Genomic DNA, 17,330 nt, shown 5'->3' with positions numbered 1-17,330 from the left:
GGGGACTGGGCTTCTGGCCTGCGCCGGGGTCCCTTGGGGACCAGCCCTTTTCCCCTTAGCAGGCTTGTGCCAACAGCCTGGGTGCCACCAACATCTGCAGGGCAAAGCCTGGCTCTCTGAGCCACCATGCTATATGAGCCACAGGCTGTCCTCTAAAGAGCCACGCAGACCCCAGCTAGACACCTATACCTCCCAGATACACGGCAGCTGCCCCCCTGGGAAAGCTCAGCATCTGTACCCAGGAGGTAGGCCAGGTGTGCTGCAGGTGGTCCATGCCAGACTAAAGGCCCAACGAGATGAAGGCGGGCCCCAGGAGCCCCGGGTGAAGGCATACAGGGTGCCGAGACCCTGCCTCCTGGTGCCCCTCCCAGCAGGCTCGGGCCCAGGCCCCTCCGGCTGCCCCCCCCAGCACCCAAGGAGCCCCCACCAGCAGCCTACCTCCATTTCCTTGAGCACCGGGTGGTCCTCAATCCCAGGGAAGAGCACACGCATGGCGTACGTCCGATAGTCGAGGAAGGGGATGCCGGCACCATCCAGGTCATTGGTCAGCTCATGGATGTCCGTCTGCAGCTCTGCAAAGGCTGTGGCCAGACAAGATGTCTAGTCAGGCCCCCCTGGCCCCCCTACTCTCAGGCCTGGCTCTGCCACCTACTGGTTGGTGACCTTAAGGAAACTACTACATCTGCCCATGCCTCAGTTTCCCTGATCCTCATGGGAAAAAACCCTGTCTGAACTGCCATAAGATTAACCAAGACAATCACAGAGGAGTTGCTGAGACCAGGGCCAGGTTGAGGGGGCCTCCTGAACCTCACACTGGAGCTTGGGAGCACAGAAACCACGGGGCCAGCTCCTTCTGCCACCCAGGGGTTGCAGGCTGTTGGCCCCAGCTCTCCTGACCCCAGCCACCTGGGAAGAGAAGGCACGTGGCCAGGCGTGGGAGGTGGCAGGAGGCAGAATCCTGGCCCTCCCCAGCCCCCGAGCTCTCCACGATGACTACTACCACCACCATGTGCGCAGCGCAGGCCGGTGGGCCCTCTACACCGCCCACCCCACTCTGGGCTGCTCTGCTTCTTTCAGAAACAAAGGCAGGCAGGGCAGGGGCAGGCCCAGACAGAACATTCCAGAGCTGTGAGGTGTCAGCCCTGCAGCAGCCTAGAGACACATTATCTGATCAGGAGCCAGAAGCCAGAAGAGTGCTGGGCAGATTCTGGGGGCGCTGGCAGGTTTCATTAGGAGCAGGGGCCTTTGCTGGGGCATGGCTTCCAGGCGTCTGGCAATCTCCACATGGTGGCCCTAGGGTGCCCCCACTCGCCTCAGTGGGCAGCTGTCCTCACCCTGAGGGAGGCCCCTACCACCAGCCCTTGCCCTGCTCAAACCCCCACACACCTGCCAGTGTCCCGGGGTGGGCAGCTTTGTCCAGGACTGAGGGGGCTCCCAGAAGGTGGACCTTTCACTTTTAAGACAGGTGAGGGTCCTGGGCAACCAGGACACTCAGATCCTAGCAGTTAACAACCCCAAGCCAAGTCTATTACAGGCAGGAGTGGCTCCCCACATTGCTTCAATCCCACCTGCCCCCGGCTCACTCATCTCCAAAACAGGATGTTCCGTGATCCGCCTCCCAGACCCTCAAGCCTCTGTGGGCCCATGTGACAAACACACCATCACCCCCCACACCACTGCTACTGCTCCACTGTCCCCTCGTAACAGCCCTGGGCTTCTGGGACGAGGCTCCAGGAGGCACACGGCACGCCAGGAGCCATGTCTAGGCGGGAGCCCCCAGCCCAGAGACCAGACAGGCTGGCCAGGCTTGACAGCGGCCCCCAGAGGCCAAGGCTGCTGCCTGCCGCCCGAAGCCCACGTTTGGGCACACAGGCCCTGACGCAGCCCCTCAAGCAGCTGCTGTGTAGCCCGAGGGCTTCTGTCCTAGGCCACCACGGCCCCCAGCCTCACCACCCGCTCTCTGCGGCCAGCACTCATCACCACCCACCCGCCCACTGTGCGGTGGTGCTCTCAGCCCTCAGCTCACTGGCAGGTGCCACAGAACCTTCCCTGCCAGGAACCAGCCTGTACCTCAGCGACGCTGGCCTCCCTGACATGTCTGCAGAGGTGGGAGAGCCCCTGGGGATGCCCTGTCTTCCAGCCTGGGGCCTGCCACTCTGGCCGTCCCCACAGATGCCCCCAGCCTGTTGCACACAGATTTCCAACATCTTTGATCTCTTCCTGCCAAAACCCATCTCACTCTCTGGGCCACCCCACCTGCCCCCGCGGGCTACCCACTCTCAGCTGAGGGCTTCCAGGGACAACAGGCTTCGGGGAGAGGGACATGTGACTGGGTGTGGCATTGGTGATCAGGCTGAGCTGGCCCAGGGGGAAGTAGGGGGAAGCGGAGAGCCACAGCAGGGTGGGGGATTCCCAGAGCCGGAGCTGGCACCCTGCTGGGCCCAGCACAGAAGCCCACATGGAGCACCGTGCTGAAGCCGTGGAACTGATTTCATGGCTCACAGCCCAGGGGCATGACAGACACATGCCCCACCTTAGGATCCGGGGTTGCCCGAGACAGCCTGGGGCAGTCTGCAGGCCAAGGTCTGTGTGTTGGGGGACGGAAGGAAGGAACCCCGCTGACTCCACACAGACCACGTGGACCACCACTTACCACGCCCCGCAAAAGGGGCACCATCTCCACACCTGACCTACAGGTGAGGACTCTGGGGCACAGGAAGGTTACATGCTGCCCAGGGCCCTACTGCCACGCTGGGACACAAGCACAGGCTCTGGCTCCAGGATCCGTGTCTGAGCGGCACCCACAGAAGCTGCACCCCCCCAGGGTTAGGCCGCAGGCCCCCGTTGGCCCCTGCCCAGTCCCCACGCACCTCCTGAGGTGAAACCCTGTACAGCAAGGCCTTTGGAAACCTCATAAACTGAGCAGAATTAGTGGGCAGGCCTGGGCCTGGCTCAGAGGTGGCAGTGGCCACAGCAAGTCCTGGCCCCCAGCTGCCCCAGCCCCCTTGCCCCGCCCCTGCACACCCTCCCTGCCTCCCACCCCTTCTCTCCCCACCTCCCCTTCCCTGCCGCACCCCTTCCCCGCAGCACACACCTTCCTTGCACTCCAGGGCCACACGGGACTCCAGGTTATCCATCTGGAGCTGCAGCCGCTTGAGGGTGCGGTCGGCATCCCGGGACTTGCGCTTGTAGGCGATGAGCACGGCCACAATGACCAGCAGCAGGAGGCCCCCGCCCCCGCCGATGCCCACGATGGCGGGCAGTGTCAGCAGGCTGTCTGAGTAGACCTGCAGCATCCCTGGTGAGAACTCAAAGCCACCAGCTCGAACCTGTGGGGAGGTTGGGGGACGCAAGCCACTCAGGAGGCGCCATACCAGCTCCAAGCTCCACAGCCCCCTGGCTCCGCCCCAAGACCCCCATGGCGCCTACCCCCGGCACAGAGTGGACACCATGTCTGGGAGAGGGCCAAGGCGGGCTCCCTCTGCACTGGGGGCTCAGTCAAGAGTCGGGGTTGCCCTGCATGTGGCAGGGTCAGTAGGTCATAGGCAGGCATGGCCCAGGAGACCAGAGCTGGGGCTGGGGTCTGTGGACGCACCGTGACCTTGTGCTGCCCAGTGAGGTTGGGGGACTCGCAGAGCAGCTGCGTCTCTGACACAGTGAGGGCACAGGGTGTGGAGCCAATGAGCACTGTGTAGTTGAGCCGAGAGTTTCCAGGTGCGGGCGGCAGAAGGTTCCGACCCTGTAGGGGGTGGAGGTGAGCCAGAGCACCCGCCGCCCAGCCTGCCCCACCCCGCAGCTGAGGCCTACCTTGAGGATGAGTGGGGAGCTGGGCTTCAGCTCCAGGAGGCCAGTGGGACTGAGTGGCTCCAGCACAGGGTCGGGGTAATAGAGGAAGGAAGAGGCGTTGAGCACCAGCAGGGCACGCACATCGTCCATGACGAAGCCCAGCTCATCCGGCCGCTCCCCCAGCTCCGGCGGGCTCCGGGTGGGGTTGTCCACTGACGGGGCCCGGCACACCATGGTGGTGTCATTGTACACCAGGCAGCTCTGGGGACACAGGCACGAGGACACTGGGCCGGCTGCTCCCCACATGGAGCCTGACTCCAGCACGGCCAAGGGGTGGCCTCAGCTGCACATGGGCCCCCCTTCCTTCCCTGGGGCCTCCAAGCACAACATGGTGGCAGGAGCCACCCAGGGACCCAGGCAAGGACTCACATTCTCCCTCTCGACGCCTCCGTACTTGGCCCGGATGCGGGGCTCACGGACGGTAGCCAGGTTGGTGCCTGTAACTGTTAGGAGGGTCCCTCCACTAGAAGATGAGAGGGTGGGGGTCATAGGGCGGAGCTCCGGGTGGGGCCACACCACCCAGCTCCCCCACAGATGGCCAGCAGGCTACAATCTCTCAGCCCCGGAACTCTGATTACAGCAGGTACATCTGGGGGATGGATAGGGCTCCACTGTCCTGAGACCTGTGGCCTGGGCATCTTATTTTTTATTTGATTTGTGCTTTTTTTAAAGATCGTGACATTACAGGGTTTAGAGGAATTTTGTTTCCTTGATTTCCCAGGTTGTTGTATCCAGGGCAGAGCAGCGGCTTCAGTCCTAAAGTTTTTTGTTTCTGCTCCTGCCCTCTGCCCAGCCCTGAGCCAGGCACCAGCATTACAAGGAAGCTCCATCAGAAATTCAAGTGGTTTTTCTGCTCGCTCCAAAAAACCATGGTGGCAGGACCACGCACATGAAGCCAAAAGGAGAGCCCCATGCAGGGCTCCGTCCCCAGGCTGCAGGCAGGCCCACCTGCTGATGCTCCACTCAGGGTCAATCTTGAGGATGGTAGGGTCCTCCGTGTAGTTATACTTCACTTCAGTGTTGGTGAGCTGAGCGCGGTTGATGTTTATGACAATGGGGGCGCTGCCAGGGCTCTGCCCAGGGGGTGTCAGGCACCGGATCTCTCGGGAATTCCTCCTGGAGGGGTCGGGGGGACAGTGAGGATGTGGCTGCTGAAACTCTGCTCCAAGATGGGCTCAGCAACTAGGCTCTATCACAGATAGGAGTTGGGCTAGTTAAGGACTCCCAAGCCTCACCTGCCCACCTGTAAAATGGGGACAAACTGGAGCTGCCTGCAGGTGGCTGATGACTGTTACAGCCACCTTGCCATCTCCCTTCCAAGGGTCCTTGTGCATGTCTGCCCCCCGTTTGCCCAGCCTGGCTCTTGCCCTGCACACTGCCCAGCAGAGGGGCAGGACCTGTTCCCTGTGCTCACTCTCCTGGTGACCCTGCCACCTCTGAGGCGTCAGAAAGCAAGCCTACCCATGACTGGATGGGCAGGAACTCTGCCCAGGTGCACACTGCTAGTGGGCCTGCCGAACAGGAAGGTAGCTCACAGGGGTCTCAACACAGCCCTGCACCAGCCCAAGCAGTTGCCCAGGAAGGCCGACAGGATGGCGCCTGAGGGACCCTGACCTTCTGCCTGCTGCAGCGTGGCCTCCACAGAGCCTGTGGCCTCTGCAGCTGGAAGCCAGGGACCCATTCAACACCAGCTCTTGCTATAGTGCGTGAAACATACACCTCCCGCTCTACACTGCCCCAGGCCTGGGCCGTGAGGAGGCAAAACAAGCTTGTCAGGGTCAGGGCACCAGGTCACCCCCTCCAGGCAGCCAGCTGCCTGCACCTGGGTCCCTGTCCTCTCAGCTCCTTCAGCACAGCCGGGAGGCCCCGCAGCCACCAGGCCCGCTCATGCGGCAAGGCTGCAAACACCAATAATTAGTCTGATAGCGGGTAATTACCACAGGAAAATATTTAAAGGGCCGCTCCATTATCATCCCTAATCTAAAATTATCCACTTCAAGACTCAGAGCTTTTGTTAAGATTTCCTTTTTCTCTCTTAAGAAATTTTCTTAAATACTTATGTTTCCAAGGGATCCCCCAACCCCAGGACAGGGTGGTGGGCCCGCCCTTGGGCCCAGGCCCCGCCCACCTGCCAGTCCTGACTCTTCGCTGGAGGGGGGGGGTTGCCTGCCTCCACGGTGACTGCCTCTGCCTCTGGGTTTCCATAGTGATCACCTCAGCTAGGCTCTGTACACCCTCCCATGTTTCCCAGGCAACGGGAGGGGGCACACAGCCATCTGAACCAACCACCACCAGGGAAGGTGGGCCCTGCCCCGGACCCCACTACCGTCTGCACCTCGTACCAGGAGAAGGAGCAGGGCCGGCCGCCGACAGACACAGCCACGTCACTGCCTGCATTCAAGTGGCTGCCCTCAATGCCAATCCAGGTCCCCCCCGAAAGAGGCCCTCGGGCAGGGCTCACGCGGTAGAAGGTTGGAGTCTACGGGAAGAAGGAACTTGCTGGAGCTCCAGGGAAGGCCTGCCTGCACCACCAGCCATGCCCCACCCTATGCATACAGTTCTGAGACAGCCCATTGTGAGGCCCAATGTGCAAGGGGTCCCTGGAGTTAGGCCTGGAGACCAGGAGGTGGGGGCCCCCAAGAACGAAGAAGACAGGGAGCCCCTCACTCGTGGGGGCCCTGCGCAGAGCCAGCCAGCCCAGGGCTTACCACAAAGGTGAAACGCTTGGGCGACAGGGCCCTGTAGTGGGGGGAGCAGTCCCGCACGCACACCTCCACCAGGGCGTCGTGAGCCCGCACCGTGCTGGCGTCCCCGATCTCACAGACGATCCTGCAGGCATGAGCCGGGCCTCAGTGGGCTGTGGGATCCAGCACAGAGGCCAGGTCTCCCCTGCCCGCCACCCCAGCCCACGCTGCACTCACTGCTCAGCACTGATGTACTCGCTCTCCAGGGGGCTGCACAGCACCTTGCCCACGCGCACGCCCAGCCGCACGTCCTCGAAGCGCAGTCCCAGGTTCTCGCCCATGATGGTGAGCCGTGTGCCTCCCTGACGTGGGCCCGTCTCGGGGGACAGCTGCGGGGATGTGGAGGCTGGGACGCTGGCCAGAGCCACCGAGTGCAGGGCAGGCATCAGGGAGGGTGGCAGCCCCGCCTGGGGGCCCTGGAGGCCTGCCTACCTTGAGGATCTTGGGGTCAGCACAGCGGCTGCCGCCATGGCGCGCGTGCATCCAGGCGGCAGGCGAGTCAGCGGGGCAGTGGGGGCGCAGGGAACAGCGGCGCTCAGCCACACACCAGCCACACTCGAAGCGCGGGTCGGCCTTGAGGCAGAGGCCGCAGCTCTCCCGCAGGGCCGGGCACTTGTAGAGGTGGGCTGCAGGGAGGGGACAGTCAGCTTAGCCCACCCACCACCCCACCCGCAGGGCCACCCTGCCAGGCTCACCCTGGATGTTCTGAGGGTTGTCGATGACGAAGTTGCCATTCCACACAACCGACAGGTTCACGGGCAGGTCGCTGATGTCACTGCCCTCGTAGGAGTACTGCAGGCAGTGGGCAGGGTGGTCAGGCCATGTGGTGTAGCCCAGGCTCCGGGTTGCAGGCCACTGCCTGTGGGTCAGGGCCCGTGTGCCCCTCCTGGCCACTTCTGGGAGCACTCCTCAGAGTGGGCCTCGCAGGGCAGGGTCTGGGGGCTCTCCGTGTCCAGACTGGCATCTCCAGTCTGAAGCTGGACACCCCAGAGCTGCCTGCTCACTGGCCAGCCCACCCAGGGCACTAACCCTCTGCCCCTCACTCGCCCCACATGGCTTCTAGCCAAGCCTCTGTCCCTAGCAGCCACAGGAGGCACTCCCTCCAGGGCATCCTCCCAGTTCCCCTGTAGTCACCCAGCCGGAGACCAGGACGACCCCACTGGCCCCTGATGTGCCAGGAATGCTTGGTGAACCCACTTCTTCATCTACACTGGCCCACCCTGGGGTGTGGGCTGTGTCCCCTATGCCCTAGGCACAGGACGCACTGTCAGGTGAGGCCCTGGCCCTGTACTGCCCCTCCCCTGGGAGCCTAGGCCTGGCCCTCTCAGCTGCACCCCACTTTCTGCATTGGTGGGGCAATCTGCACCACCTGCAGGGTGAGCCTGGCCGAGTGGCCCTGCGGGTGGGGTGGTGGGTGGGCTAAGCTGACTGTCCCCTCCCTGCAGCCCACCTCTACAATTGGGGATCCCCACTCCATCCCAGAGCAATTCATCATGAGTTTATCTGTGGGGATTTGATTGACTACTATCGAAGTCCCTGGTACTCCCTTTTCCCTTTAAACACAGCTGCTGCAGGGAAGATGAATGTGGCCTGGTGAGAGGGGAGGGTGGGAGGGGGCAGAAGCCATGACAGCAGGGAGGGGGAACGGACATGGCAGGGCAGGCAGGAGGGCACCGGGACTCTAGGGCCAGCTGTGGGCACAGATGCCCACTGAGTGGCTGACCTGCCCCCAGCAGCCTGCTGTGACCCCAGGCCCCAGACACCCTGCTAGGACAGACAGGTGGCCTGCCACTGCTGGCAGAAGGCCAGACATCTGACCTCAAGGCCCCTTTCCTGGGATTCTAGAGGGGAGCAAAATGCAGGCCTGCAGACAGCCCAGAGGCGCCCCCACCACCAGGGCCTCAGCCAGCCCCAGCAAATCCAGTGCTGTCCTGATGACTGTGCCTGGATAGGCAGGTATCGAGGCCTGCTGGTGGGCACGGAGTGAGCCCAGGCTGGGCCAGCTCAGCAGTCCCCTGCCCACCGGGGAAGGCTTTGGCTAGCAACCATCCCCGGCACTAGACTCTCTGGACTGGATGAAAGGCTTTTAAAACATCATCGTATGAGCTTCCAGGCTCCAAGTGGAGCTGCTGCTTGGCAGGTGGGCAATCCTGGCCTGCTGGTGCACAAACGCTCAAGAGCCCTGAAGTTTCTGCATCTGGCCAAGACACAGAGGAGCTGGGCTCTGGGCTCATGCCTGGCTGTTGCCCTGGTCCCCGCCCCCATGGCCTCGCCACCCACAAGGGACACCCCTTGTAGTGTTGGGACACCCCACATCTGCCTAGCCCGCGTTTTTCTTGGCCGCCCATATCCACACCTCAGACGTGTGCCCTCTGGTGTGGCAGCCCCTGTGGCCCGCCCACCACACACCCAGGCACACCTGGGGTGTGGCATGGGCCTGGAGGGGAAGCTGATCTCTCTGTGGGCCGGCCTTTTGCTAAGGACAGAAACTGGGCCCTGTGGCTGAGGGAGGTTCGCCTGCCCCAGGCTCCTGCTGTGCCCCCGGGTCCGCCTCACCGAGGAGTTCTGGCACTGCAGGCTGGAGCTGTTGAAACGCAAGGCGGTGACTCGGGCCGGGCTCCCTGGGGTGTGGAAGAGACACTCGTAGCCACGCTGGCCAGACTGCGGCTGCGGCAGGTTCCGGGCGGCCAGGGTGATGGGCTTCACCACACCCACCGGAACGTAGATCTGGGTGGAGGGCAGGATCTGCGGGCAGTCCTGGGGGTGGCAAGGCTTTGGCTGAGGAAGTGCCATGAGCGGATGTACCCCACTGCAGCCCAGACCATGGCCCCTGCATGGAGCCTGTGCTTTTCTGGGCAAGCACAGCTGCACCCCCTTTACAAACCCCACTGAGGACTCCCAAACAGCCAGCAGGGTGGGTGGCGGGAGGCCTGGGCTCTGCTCCCCCAGGCTGTGGCTGCACACTGTGTCCTCAGGCAGGTCCTCTCTCCCGTGGGCCCAAGGGCCACTCCCAGGGTTCTGGAACCCCATCGTTCAGCCACCAGTAGGGCCCCATCTGGCCTGCAGCTGAAAGGCATTTGAGGCAGAAGCAGCTGACAGAGGGGCACTGGGGCTACAAGCTCTCAGCTGGGGGCCTGGGAGCGTGTAAAAATAGCCAGAGCCAGGCAGAAAAACAGCTGGGGCCCCTAGGGCCAGCATTTCGGCAACAATAACTGATGCAACGGCCCAACTTCCTTGCAGCAGGGCAGGCAGCAGCCTTGGGAGGAGATGGCCCCACGGGGACGCGCTGAGCTGGGCTTTAAATAGAGATGCTGAAAACAGGCCCTAATCCCCAAGCCCTTCAACAGCTCCCAAGGCAGGCCTGGGCCCAGAACTGGCTCTAAAGAGGTTTTCCAGGCCCAAGGAGGGGGCCTGAACTCTGTTCCGGTTCCTCGGGAGTGCTGGGGGAGCACAGGTAGCCGGGCCCAGCCAGGCAGGCTGACCACCCACCACTGGGTCTGCAGGGACACCATCTCCACCAAAGGGAGGCAGGTGATGGTGATGTGCAGGGCCACCGGCCACACTCTCAGGGGCCCACAAGTATGCCAGCACTTCCCTGGCCATTTGAAGGGACCCCCAGGCCAGCCCTATGCCCAGGGACTCTGCTGCCCAGGGGGCCAGTGCCATCTGTCTGGGGTGTACGCTCTGTGCCTCCATCAGGCTAGATTCTCACTGTGGCTAGGCCTCGACACCAGGGACCCCGGCCATGAAGACAGGGTGAACTCAAAGGCCTGACATCCCTCTCAGGCCTGGAGTGGCCTGAGGCCCAGCCAAGCTAGGATACAGCTGGGAGAACAGCATAGAGCATGTGTGCTCAGTGGTGCATTGGGCTGCTCCTCAGCAGGCCTGGCCTCCCTCACTCAAAGGGCTCTGAGCTGTGAACTGGCAGGTCTGGGAAGTAAGTGCGGGGGCACGACTGTGTTCACTGATTCAAGTCAGACTTCCACTCACTGACTTACAACTTTTGGCTTAGATCAAGTAAAAACTCAGAACGCTGCCCCTCCACTTCCGAAGATGGTAGGACCAGCCCACCGAGGGCCGGTGCCTCCCATGGTGAGACTGCTGAAGGGGTAGACCACCCCTCCCCGCTCCTGCAGAGGCTGGCCCTGGGCATCCCTGGCAGAAAGTCCTGCCTTCTGGGTTCAGCCCACCTCTGGGTGAGCGGACGCTGTTTCTGGGGCACTCCCGCCAGCCGCCCCCGTCATACACTGCCCTCTCGGCCTCTTCCCTGACGTGCTCTGGCAGCTCCACCGTGAGACACTGGGCAAATGTGCATGCAAATACAGAGCACCAGGGGTTCACTGGGACCCCCTCCTCCTACGGGGGTGGGAAGCTGGAGCAGACATCGGGGACTGGGAACCAAGACCCCACGATATAAGTGTGTTCCTGGGGCAGGAGCCACCCCGGAGAAAGCAAATCAGAATCAGAGATGGGGGCCTCAGGGCAAGGGGCCCCAGTCCTTCTGGACCCTGTGGCCGGTAACTCTGCGTTGTGTCACACTCCTAGAAACATCCCCATGAAGACCCCTCATGCTCCAGGACCCCAGCACGGGTGGACAGTCCCCTCCCTGCATTGTGTCCCCATCACTCTGGTCTGCAGACCCCACACAGCCTAGGGGCAGGGGTGGGCCTGAGGCCTCCCCTGAGGGGTACACAGGAATTCCAGTGGCTGCTGACCAAAGTCACCCATTCCTACACGACCCTTCTTGGACCCCAGGACTGCCCCTAGCCCAGCCCTGCTCAGGCAGACTCCTCAGGAGGCACCTACGTAGTCCACAATAGGGTCCCAGGGCTCCAAGGTCACCAACCCCCAGGATCAGCCCTACCAGCTTCCTGCTGCTCCACAGCCCTTGCCCACCTCCAGGACACCTTTACCCAGCGCCCCCACCCCAAGCTCTCAGACATGATCACCCCCAAGTGCTCACAGGCCCTGCATGACCTCAGGACTGCCGTTGTGTTCTGGCGGCCACCCAGCGCATGCTGTACTTCGTCTACCCCAGGCCTGTCCGGGGACGCCCAGTCCAGCAACAGCCCTCGAGCACCCTGTAGCCAGCAGGACCCACACCCTCCTGACACGTCCAGCCAAGAGTCATGGTATCCACCCTGAAGGAAAGGGCCCTGGCTTCAAGTCCTGGCTCTGTGCCTATAAGCTGGACATGGGGAGCCCGGCCTCTCTCCATTCCCTGCCAGGCAGGTCCCCAGATCAGGCCATCCTTGTTCTGAGAGCCTTGGGTTCCAGGAGGAGCAGCCTTGCTGTTCATAAATAAAGACACCTCCTTGCCCAGGCTCCAAAATAATTACTACCTAATTACTATCAATTACCACGCAGTTCCTCAAATGACTCCGGGAACCCAGCAGCTGCCCTGCAAGTCAGCCTGGTGAGTCCCCCATCTGCATGGACTCAGGGCACTGGGCCCCACGCGCCTGCCGAGCCAGACCCCTTGTGCTCTGTGCTTCCAGCACGGGGTGGACAGCCCCTCCCTGCATCATCCCGGGCATCGCTCTGGTCTGCAGCTCCCCGCACAAGCCTAGGGGCAGGTGCTGGTCTGAGGCCTCCCCTGAGGAAACCCAGTGGCCACCAACAAACACCGCTGCTGGCCTCAGGCCAAGACAGCCTTGGAGGATGTCCCCAGCCGCACAGGCCTTCGGGCCAGCGTCCCAGCCACCCACGGGCAACACCCAGTTCCGCCACCCCTCGTAAACCCTGAGCCCCCCTCATGGCCTTACCTCGGACACATTGACACGGCCCTCCAGGAAGGCGCAGTCGGCAGCGTTGTGTGTGCACACATGGCGGTATTTACACCAGTGACAGGGGAAAGAGCCATTGACACAGGACAGGCAGCTGCAGGGAGAGGGCAGGGCAGTGAGGTGAGGGCCAGCCTGTGTCTCCACCCAGTGGCCACATGGGGCCCTGCCACCTCCCTCTAGTTCCTGTTCACAGTGCCTCAGGGCCTTTGCACTGGCTATTCCACACCTGCTCAAAGGCCTTCCCTTTTTAGCTGTTCTCAGCAGCCACTGCTTCTCCACTGCTTTTCCTCCAGACCCTCGACTACCTTCTGACAGTCTACCCCAGTGTCGGCCAACAGAACTTTCCCAATGAAGGTACATCTAAATCTTGCACCATCCCCTGTGGTGACCACCAGATGCACCAGGCCACACGTGACAATTAGCACTGGGAAATGTGCTGGCACAAGTAAAGAACTTCATTTTAAATTCCACCTCCTCTTAATTAACTTCGCCTTAAATTCAAGCAGCTACCAGCAGCCACAGGGCTGGGCAGAACATGCAGACATCTGCCTCCCCAAAGAGAACGTAAGCTCCCTGTAGCAGGAGCTTGTTCAATTCATTCTGAACATGCCGAGAGACTGGACAGGGCCTGTGCAGTGCTCTGGCCTGTGCAGCCTTATATGGCTGGCACCCCACTGCCACTACAGCCTCAGTGGTACCCAGGGCTCCCCAGTGGATGCCACCCTCCAGCTTCTCTCAAGACATCACAATCCGCCCCAGCCACCCTGCTTCTCCAGAGACCTTCAGTCCCCTCCAGCTCTGGAGCACAGCCCTCTGCTGCAAGGACCCCAGCCCTCCCAGGACAGAGCAGTTGACTCTGGTAATAACAACATCAGGGTCCACAGTGGGCACCCCATTAAGAGCCAGGAGGGAGTCGGTCTGCAAGTCAGTCAACAACACAGGCACAACTGAACACTAGGTACCTCTGGCTGGAAGGCTGAACCCCATGGCCCATGTGGGGCCTCTCCATGCCACTCGCGGTCGTCCAGGCTGGGAGCCCTCCAGGTCAGGGACAGGGCTGAGGGCACCCCTCTGGACCCAGTGGTCTGACCCACGGTGCTGGTCTGGCACAGTAGGTGCTCAGCTTCCCCCACCCTTCCTCTGAGGTGCCACGCTTACAGCTGAGACCCACCCACCCCAGGCCAGCACCAGGGAGAGCTCCCACCTCTGGCTCTTGCTGCCCCAGGTCCCCACCCAAGAAGCCACAGAGGCAGAGAGAACCTGGCCCCTATCTGTCCTAGGGCAGCAGGAACCAAGCGGGAGTGGCCCATCCCACCCCACGGCTCAGCCACTCCTGCCTAGATGTCGCCACAGCCTCCCATGAGCTCCCAGCCTGGCTCTGGTGCCCGTGGGCCATGCCCCATATCACAGTGACCGGCAGACTCCATCTGTGAATCCATGTGCACCCCACTCCCACCCTGCCTGAAGGAGGCCCCCTGCCTGACGCTGGTGCAGGAGGACCAGGGACACTCACGACTGGTGGACGCTACAGTTGTAGAAGACGAAGTCCACAGACGCGAACTTCTTGCCTGTCTCCTTGGACTTCAGGTAGAGCTTAACCACCCGCTGGTCTCCTGCAGAAGCAGCACAGGCCCCAGTCACCAGGGCCACCCAGGACACAACGGCCTGCAGTCCCTTCCCACTGAGCAGGCATCTGCTCCTTCCCGTGCTACCCCAAGGGACACCTGTTCACTGTCCCCCAGCGCCGTCCACCTCCTCACCAGGAGAGCCCCAGCCCGTGGGGGCACTCACCCTGGCCCCGTGTGATGGGGGCCACCTCCCGAGCGGAGGGCGAGCGGCAGTGGATCTGGCCACCCTCCAGGATGCTCTCAGACTCGGTGAAGTCCTCAAAGGAGCAGTTGACACCAGCCGAGAGGTCAGGCACATTCCAGGCCTGCAGCACAAGCTGGGGCCCCATGGTGGCGGCGTTGGTGAGTGGCACTCTGGTGCCCCCGCCAGTGCCCCCACCCCACACCTGGGCGGCTGCACTCACCGGAACCTGAGACATGGTGACAGAGACATTGCGAGGCTGCACGGTCAGCTGCACACACTGCAGCAGGTCCGAGGCGAAGCGCTGGGGCTCCTCTGCCCGCTCGCAGGCGTCCTGCCGCGAGCAGCTGTGGGCAGAGGGTGCCAGGGCTGGGTGCAGGCAAACAAGCAGAGGAGTTCCCCCAGCCCTTCGGCCCCTGTTCAGGAAGGCCATCACCTGCACCTTCTCTGCACCTGCCGGCTTCTCTGCACCTTGTCTTTACTGGGGCACTGCCGCTCAGCAGGTCACCGGAAACCACCCAACCCAGCGTGCCTTTCCCAGGTGGGGAGGACTGCAGGAGCTCAGAGGGGAGCTGGGACCACCCAAGACTGCCTGGGGTCAGAGACCACCAGGCTGGGACGTCCAGGACCTCCAGCCCATCCCCATGCCCTGCCCAGACTCACATGCTGTGCAGGACACACCAGCCACAGTGGGGGTCCCGAGACCCCAGACACAGCTCACAGGATGTATACTGCACACAGCTCTCCACGGGCACGCGAGTCACCTGGCAGAAGGCAGACCTCGGCATCAGACCCCCACCAGGCCCACCCCAGAGGCACCGCCAGCCTCAGTTCCTCACCACCAGTGTGTCCCCAACCCCACCCAGTTCTCCCCACATGCTGGGGGAGCCCCCGTTTTGGGTATTCCTCCGGCTTCGTCTATTCAAAGGCTGATCTGGGGGGACTCTGACTCCACCCAAATGAACGGGGCCCCTCCCCAGGGAGGCCGGGATGGCAAAGGCCATTGAGCGGGTCTGTACAAGTAGGACACCCAGAGGACAACCCACAGCTCCAGCCAGCTACCCACACACGCTTAGACTCAGCTTCCCAAGGTAGCCCCCAGGCACGAGGCCAGCGGGCCCTGCTCACTGTGACCTCACCTGGAAGGCCCTGAGGTCCCCTGTGAATAACCCCATAGCCAGGACAGGGACAGAGGAGAGCTGGCCGAGAGAGAAGGGGGCCTGGCCTCACCAGATGCGTTCCTAGCCTGGGCCACCTGTCCCCCACCCTGCCTCCCCAGCTGCCATGGGGTCGCCAGGTCAAGCAGAAGGGCAGAGGCTGGCTCCAAGCAGGCTAGGCCAGGAACACAAGTGTGTGGCTGCAAGCTGGGCCGGGCTAGCTACAGGCCCCACAGCGGCTGCTCCCAGGAGCCCCACAGGGCAGATGAGGCTTGTGGTGGGCCAGGTAACAGCCCAAGACTCAGGGCTCCAGATTCATACCCCAAACCCTCCAGTGATACTAAAACCCTGATAATGTTGTCATTCAAATACCAATTCCCGTGGGCATGTAGTCATTCAGGAAGGGGTGGGAATGGCCCAGGAAAACCTGGAGACGGCGTGGACAGCATGAGCCAACGGCAGCCATGCCCAGCTCTGGGGGCAGGCCCACCCCCACCCGACACACATTCCACAATGGGGAACCCACCTGCTTTTCCGTCATGGCGTAAAGGTACTGGTGGTCGGGGCTGAGGACCAGGTCACGCAGGATGGGGCTGCTCTCTTGGGCCACCACACTCTCATACGCCAGGGCTGGCCGGCCGCCAGGGGTTGCCAGGTCCACCAAGATCTGTGGCAGCCAGGGTCTGAGTGGGGCTGTGTCAGTGTCTTCCTGTCCCAGCCCCACCCTGCTTAGGGTTGAGGGTCCAGTGCCCTCCCCCAGCCCTGCAAGAACAAGGCCGAGGCCCCCACGCTGCCCCACAGAGCCTGTGGGGACAACCCAGGGCCCAGTCTAAAGAGGCCACAGCCAAGAGTGGGGTGTGTCTGGAAGCCACAACCACAGCCTAGCCGCCACCAGCTATGGTGGGGCCAGGCTGGGCTTCCCAGAGGAAGAGCCATTTGTGCAGGAGGAAGGGGAAGCCTGAAGAGGCAGCAGTGCCTGCAGGTGAGTGTGGCGCCCAGGCCAGACGGCTGAGCGTGGAGACTCAGCGCCTCCCAGCAGGGGCTGGCATGAACGGGCTTAGGCCCAGGTCCTGGAGTGGCGGACACACCGCCCACCACGCAGGGAGGAGGAGGGAGAGCGACTCATCGGCACGGAAATGTATTCCAGATCCCAAACAAACCGGGCATTAATTAGCCAGCTCTTCTTCTCCGCAGCTTGCGATGCTGCAAGTATTTTTAGTTGCTTTTACCAAACAAATGTATTTAATTAACAGAGAGACCCAGGGGGCTTTCCAGAGATGGGACTCATGGGGCGGCGTCCGCCTAGCTCAGCGGGTCCCGGGCAGGCTCCCAGGGCAAGAGGTGGCCAGCCCTACTCCTCTCTGGCTGTAACAGAGCAGCCAGCCCACCTCTGCACCTCCACCTCGGGGCAGGGGCCTGGCCCAGCACTCGGCCCAGGACGGGCTGCAGGGCCAGGCGAACACCCCTGGCTAGGGCCGGCTCTAGCAGGGGCTGGGCAAGGGCGGCCAGCCAGGGTGGGGTGCTGCATCTCTCGGCTGGAGACTGCTGGCTGCAGGAAAGGGGGAGGGCCGCATTCCTGAGAGCCCGCGGCCACCCCCCACATCCGCTCAGCCTCCGCCCCACCAGGCAGGCGGGCTGAAGTCAGACCAGACCCGGAAGAGCTGGGTCTAGAGCTGGGCAGGGGGAGGGCCTGTGGCCACCCCAGTGGCTTTAGCCCGTGGCATCAGGGCAGGGGTTGCCACAGCGCCCCAGTGGGTGGGATGTGGACAGGACCCCAACCTGCATCCAGCCCACTCCCCAAGCCTCCTGCCCTGCTTGGATGAGCAGCCAGAGGGCAGCTGTGGTTCACAGGAAGCCCGCAGTCAGTTCCTTAGGCTGGCTGGGCCCAAGCTCCAGCTCGGACACACCCCATCTGTGGCACTGGGATGGGGTGCGGCACTGCTCTCTGCCTCAGTTTCCCTACCTAGGAAGCAGGGATGATAGACATT

General features: G+C 62.7%; 1 protein-coding gene across 1 annotated transcript in view; it reads right to left on the bottom strand.

Annotated features, from left to right (window-relative positions):
• Positions 1 to 17,330, bottom strand: part of PLXNA1 (plexin A1) — a 47,689-nt gene that overhangs the window by 12,349 nt on the left and 18,010 nt on the right. The window contains exons 4-21 of the mRNA XM_036911592.2: positions 15,869 to 16,009; positions 14,849 to 14,949; positions 14,409 to 14,532; positions 14,168 to 14,321; positions 13,890 to 13,989; positions 12,356 to 12,470; positions 9,147 to 9,347; positions 7,286 to 7,382; positions 7,023 to 7,216; positions 6,768 to 6,919; positions 6,555 to 6,675; positions 6,189 to 6,325; positions 4,795 to 4,962; positions 4,216 to 4,309; positions 3,808 to 4,047; positions 3,596 to 3,739; positions 3,095 to 3,329; positions 439 to 581 (exon numbers count right to left, since the gene is read on the bottom strand). Coding sequence (XP_036767487.2) covers positions 439 to 581; positions 3,095 to 3,329; positions 3,596 to 3,739; positions 3,808 to 4,047; positions 4,216 to 4,309; positions 4,795 to 4,962; positions 6,189 to 6,325; positions 6,555 to 6,675; positions 6,768 to 6,919; positions 7,023 to 7,216; positions 7,286 to 7,382; positions 9,147 to 9,347; positions 12,356 to 12,470; positions 13,890 to 13,989; positions 14,168 to 14,321; positions 14,409 to 14,532; positions 14,849 to 14,949; positions 15,869 to 16,009 — 2,661 coding nt within the window. The remainder of the gene's footprint in view (positions 1 to 438; positions 582 to 3,094; positions 3,330 to 3,595; positions 3,740 to 3,807; positions 4,048 to 4,215; positions 4,310 to 4,794; positions 4,963 to 6,188; positions 6,326 to 6,554; positions 6,676 to 6,767; positions 6,920 to 7,022; positions 7,217 to 7,285; positions 7,383 to 9,146; positions 9,348 to 12,355; positions 12,471 to 13,889; positions 13,990 to 14,167; positions 14,322 to 14,408; positions 14,533 to 14,848; positions 14,950 to 15,868; positions 16,010 to 17,330) is intronic.

Source organism: Manis pentadactyla, chromosome 1 (genome assembly GCF_030020395.1).
Source record: "Manis pentadactyla isolate mManPen7 chromosome 1, mManPen7.hap1, whole genome shotgun sequence".
NCBI classification, from domain to species: domain Eukaryota; kingdom Metazoa; phylum Chordata; class Mammalia; order Pholidota; family Manidae; genus Manis; species Manis pentadactyla.
This window is presented reverse-complemented; position numbering and strand designations above follow the sequence as displayed.